Below are 5,286 nucleotides of genomic sequence, written 5' to 3' on the forward strand. Positions count from 1 at the left end.
TTCGAAAGCTCCGTCTCCAAGGTCTTCCACTGGTCTAGTCATGTATTTCCCGGACCTTTTCAAAGGACCCCAATGGAAATAAGTCACTATGACTTTTTTGAGTTGTCCTGGGTTCTCTACACATAAGATTTTCTTCGGATTTTTAACCCTGGAGGGTCAGGCAGCCAGGATAACCCAAGAAAGTCAGTGGGTCATCCAGGACTGTCTAACTTATTTCCATTGTGATCCTCAATCTTGTCCATCAGGATGCCACCCATACCAGTCCACTAACACCCAGGTACCTATTTGCTGCTAGGTAAACATGACAACAGGTGTAAGGAAACGCGCCGAAATGTTTCCACCTGCCGGGAATCGAACCCGGTCCCTCCGTGTGTGAAACGATAGCTTCAGCCACCAGACCACCGGGGCACACATATGCTACTATGTATAATAATCTATATAACTGATTTGTGTATAAACTTACATAATAATTTAACAAATAACTCACAATTTACAGCACAAATTTCATGTGGCATTACGGTCCTTCCTGGATCATTATTAAGTTGTTCATGGTAAGACCTTTTGTTGAGTGATATTATCACGGACGTTAAGTAAATTATGTTATATAGGTTTCCCGGTTTGGGTTGTTAGGTTTAAAATCTATCTTACCACACCAGGGTCATTATGACTGCATGTCAAGTCTATCTGCTACACCAGGGTCATTATGACTGCATGTAAAGTCTGTCTGCTACACCAAGGTCATTATGACTGCATGTCAAGTCTATCTGCTACACCAGGGTCATTATGACTGCATGTCAAGTCTGTCTGCTACACCAGGGTCATTATGACTGCATGTCAAGTCTGTCTGCTACACCAGGGTCATTATGACTGCATGTCAAGTCTGTCTGCTACACCAGGGTCATTATGACTGCATGTCAAGTCTGTCTGCTAAACCAGGGTCATTATGACTGCATGTAAAGTCTGTCTGCTACACCAGGGTCATTATGACTGCATGTAAAGTCTGTCTGCTACACCAGGGTCATTATGACTGCATGTCAAGTCTGTCTGCTACACCAAGGTCATTATGACTGCATGTCAAGTCTGTCTGCTACACCAGGGTCATTATGACTGCATGTCAAGTCTGTCTGCTACACCAAGGTCATTATGACTGCATGTCAAGTCTGTCTGCTACACCAGGGTCATTATGACTGCATGTCAAGTCTGTCTGCTACACCAGGGTCATTATGACTGCATGTCAAGTCTGTCTGCTACACCAGGGTCATTATGACTGGATGTCAAGTCTGTCTGCTACACCAGGGTCATTATGACTGCATGTCAAGTCTGTCTGCTACACCAGGGTCATTATGACTGCATGTCAAGTCTGTCTGCTACACCAAGGTCATTATGACTGCATGTCAAGTCTGTCTGCTACACCAGGATCATTATGACTGCATGTCAAGTCTGTCTGCTGCACCAGGATCATTAAGACTGCATGTCACCTGTACACCACCTGTCAAGAATACTTTTAATCCCTAAAAATGTCTCAGTATATATACTCAGAGAGATATACTTGCCTCGGAGTATATATTGTCTTGATCCTTGTGTTGACGATAACTTAAGTTTGTCCAGTAGTAGTCTTTATGTCTACTGTAAGACATTATGTCTACTAGTAGTCTATGTCTACTATCATTACTACTATTATCAATACCACCAACCATACCAGTGGTTATTGAACACTGTCATCAACACTACCAGCTACCCCAGTGGTTACTGAACACTGTCATCAACACTACCAGCTACCCCAGTGGTTATTGAACACTGTCATCAACACTACCAGCTACACCAGTGGTTACTGAACATTGTCATCAACACTACCAGCTACACCAGTGGTTATTGAACACTGTCATCAACACTACCAGCTACACCAGTGGTTACTGAACATTGTCATCAACACTACCAGCTACACCAGTGGTTATTGAACACTGTCATCAACACTACCAGCTACACCAGTGGTTACTGAACATTGTCATCAACACTACCAGCTACACCAGTGGTTATTGAACACTGTCATCAACACTACCAGCTACACCAGTGGTTATTGAACACTGTCATCAACACTACCAGCTACACCAGTGGTTATTGAACACTGTCATCAACACTACCAGCTACCCCAGTGGTTATTGAACACTGTCATCAACACTACCAGCTACACCAGTGGTCACTGAACATTGTCATCAACACTACCAGCTACACCAGTGGTTATTGAACACTGTCATCAACACTACCAGCTACACCAGTGGTTATTGAACACTGTCATCAACACTACCAGCTACCCCAGTGGTTATTGAACACTGTCATCAACACTACCAGCTACACCAGTGGTTACTGAACATTGTCATCAACACTACCAGCTACACCAGTGGTTATTGAACACTGTCATCAACACTACCAGCTACACCAGTGGTTATTGAACACTGTCATCAACACTACCAGCTACACCAGTGGTTACTGAACACTGTCATCAACACTACCAGCTACACCAGTGGTTACTGAACACTGTCATCAACACTACCAGCTACACCAGTGGTTATTGAACACTGTCATCAACACTACCAGCTACCCCAGTGGTTATTGAACACTGTCATCAACACTACCAGCTACACCAGTGGTTACTGAACACTGTCATCAACACTACCAGCTACCCCAGTGGTTATTGAACACTGTCATCAACGCTACCACCTACCCCAGTGGTTATTGAACACTGTCATCAACACTACCAGCTACACCAGTGGTTATTGAACACTGTCATCAACACTACCAGCTACACCAGTGGTTATTGAACACTGTCATCAACACTACCAGCTACACCAGTGGTTATTGAACACTGTCATCAACACTACCAGCTACACCAGTGGTTACTGAACACTGTCATCAACACTACCAGCTACACCAGTGGTTATTGAACACTGTCATCAACGCTACCACCTACCCCAGTGGTTATTGAACACTGTCATCAACACTACCAGCTACACCAGTGGTTACTGAACACTGTCATCAACACTACCAGCTACCCCAGTGGTTATTGAACACTGTCATCAACGCTACCACCTACCCCAGTGGTTATTGAACACTGTCATCAACACTACCAGCTACAACAGTGGTTATTGAACACTGTCATCAACACTACCAGCTACACCAGTGGTTACTGAACACTGTCATCAACACTACCAGCTACCCCAGTGGTTATTGAACACTGTCATCAACGCTACCACCTACCCCAGTGGTTATTGAACACTGTCATCAACACTACCAGCTACACCAGTGGTTACTGAACACTGTCATCAACACTACCAGCTACACCAGTGGTTACTGAACACTGTCATCAACACTACCAGCTACACCAGTGGTTACTGAACACTGTCATCAACACTACCAGCTACACCAGTGGTTATTGAACACTATCAGCAGTGGGAGTACGTTCCAAGGGTAACTATATTACTGAAGGTAGTGGAGATACATTCGAAGGTAACTATATTAATTAGTATCTAGCTACAAGATATACTTCGTGAAGACTGAACTTCTAATATCAGTTCCTCGCCGCTGAACTTTTTATAGTAATATATATTAGTCAAAAGTAGAAAATTTCTCGCGGAGTTTTTTATAGTAATATATATTAGCCAAGAGTAGGAAAAATGTATTTTGCAGGAGGAAAACCCATCACCGAATACGAGAAACGTGTCAGGGACACAAGAGGCCATTATGCAAGAATTAACCGAATGGAAGCCGTCAAATGGCAGAAAAGACAAAAGAGTAAGCTGGCTGTACAAGACAGCAAGAAGATAACTAAAAGTGACGTCAAGAAGACATCTGTGAGAGATGCAAATGTTCAGCTCACAACAGATCTTCCCTCCCAGGTCACAACAGATCTTACCTCCCAGGTCACAACAGATCTTCCCTCCCAGGTCACAACAGATCTTCCCTCCCAGGTCACAACAGATCTTCCCTCCCAGGTCACAACCGACTATTTCATGCAGGTCGCCACCGACCTTCTTACACAGGTCGCTACCGACCTTCCCACCCAGATCGGCACCGACACCCGCACCCAGGAAGCTACCGACCTTCTCACTCAGGTCGCCACCAACGTTCCCACCAAGGTGTTATCTGACCTTCTCACACAGGTCGTCACCAACCAGGTTGCCCCCGACTTTTCCACCCTGATCGCCACCAACCTTGTCACCCAGGTTGCCACCGACCTTGTCACCCAGGGCGCCACCAACCTAACTCAGGTCACCACCGACTTCACCAATATCGCCACCGACCCTCGCACCCAGGTCGTCATCAATCTTCTCACTCAGGTCGCCACCGACCTTCGCACCCAGGTGTTAAGTAACCTTCTCACCCAAGTCGCCACCCACCTTCTCACTCAGGTCACCACCAACCTTCCCACCCAGGTCACCACCGACCTTCTGACCCAGGTCGCCGTGGAAGTTCATGTCAAGGTCGCCACCAACGTTTTTAGCCAAGTTATCCCTGACATACTCACCCTGGTCGCCGCCGATCTTGTCACCCAGGTCACCACCGACCACGTCACCCAGGTCACCACGTCACCCAGGTCACTACGTCACCCAGGTCACCACGTCACCCAGGTCACCACGTCACCCAGGACACTATGTCACCCAGGTCACTACGTCACCCAGGTCACCACGTCACCCAGGTCACCACAACCTTGAAGGTGTGAGGTGGATTTTCAGTTTGTTGTAGTGGAGCCACGATATTCTTTATACTTTATTAATTTTATATTTGTTTATTAAGGAACTTTCTGGATTTATCTTTGTACAAACATTATATCAGGATGATATTAACTATTGTTATGTTTGTTATTAATTATTATTATTATTATTAATACTATTATTATACTATAAAGGAGTTATTATTTTATTATTTTACTATGAAGGAAATATACTAGGAATAATACATTGGTACTAATAGGGTAGGGTAGCCTTATTACATCTGACATTTGTCCCCTTGTGGCATGCCCAGCCCTTGTGGCTAGGCCTGGGGACAGTTGGGGTACCTCCTAGGGACTTAGGTGCCTGAGGCCGGGCCACCACTTGGAAAAGGCCCGGGCCGACCGGCTAATCTTTTACCTCATTACATCGACACATGTCTAGGGTAGGGTATGAGCCCCCATTAGTAGCCCCCTTGGGGCGGGGATGGCAGACCAGAGAGGCCTAGCTTGTGGCTAGGCCTGGGGACAGTTGGTCCCACAGATGAGGAGGTACTTGTGCCTCTTCCCATGGGAGACTT

The 5,286-nt window shown here is 45.6% G+C and overlaps 1 protein-coding gene across 1 annotated transcript; it reads left to right on the forward strand.

Annotated features, from left to right (window-relative positions):
• Positions 1 to 3,566: 3,566 nt before the first annotated feature.
• LOC138851126 (uncharacterized) lies at positions 3,567 to 4,829 on the forward strand. The gene is made up of 2 exons (XM_070079693.1): positions 3,567 to 4,591; positions 4,660 to 4,829. The coding sequence occupies exons 1-2, from the start codon at positions 3,672 to 3,674 to the stop codon at positions 4,715 to 4,717; spliced, it is 978 nt and encodes a 325-aa protein (XP_069935794.1). The 5' UTR covers positions 3,567 to 3,671; the 3' UTR covers positions 4,718 to 4,829.
• Positions 4,830 to 5,286: the final 457 nt, after the last annotated feature.

This window comes from Cherax quadricarinatus, unplaced genomic scaffold (assembly GCF_038502225.1).
Source record: "Cherax quadricarinatus isolate ZL_2023a unplaced genomic scaffold, ASM3850222v1 Contig3, whole genome shotgun sequence".
In the NCBI taxonomy this organism is placed as follows: domain Eukaryota; kingdom Metazoa; phylum Arthropoda; class Malacostraca; order Decapoda; family Parastacidae; genus Cherax; species Cherax quadricarinatus.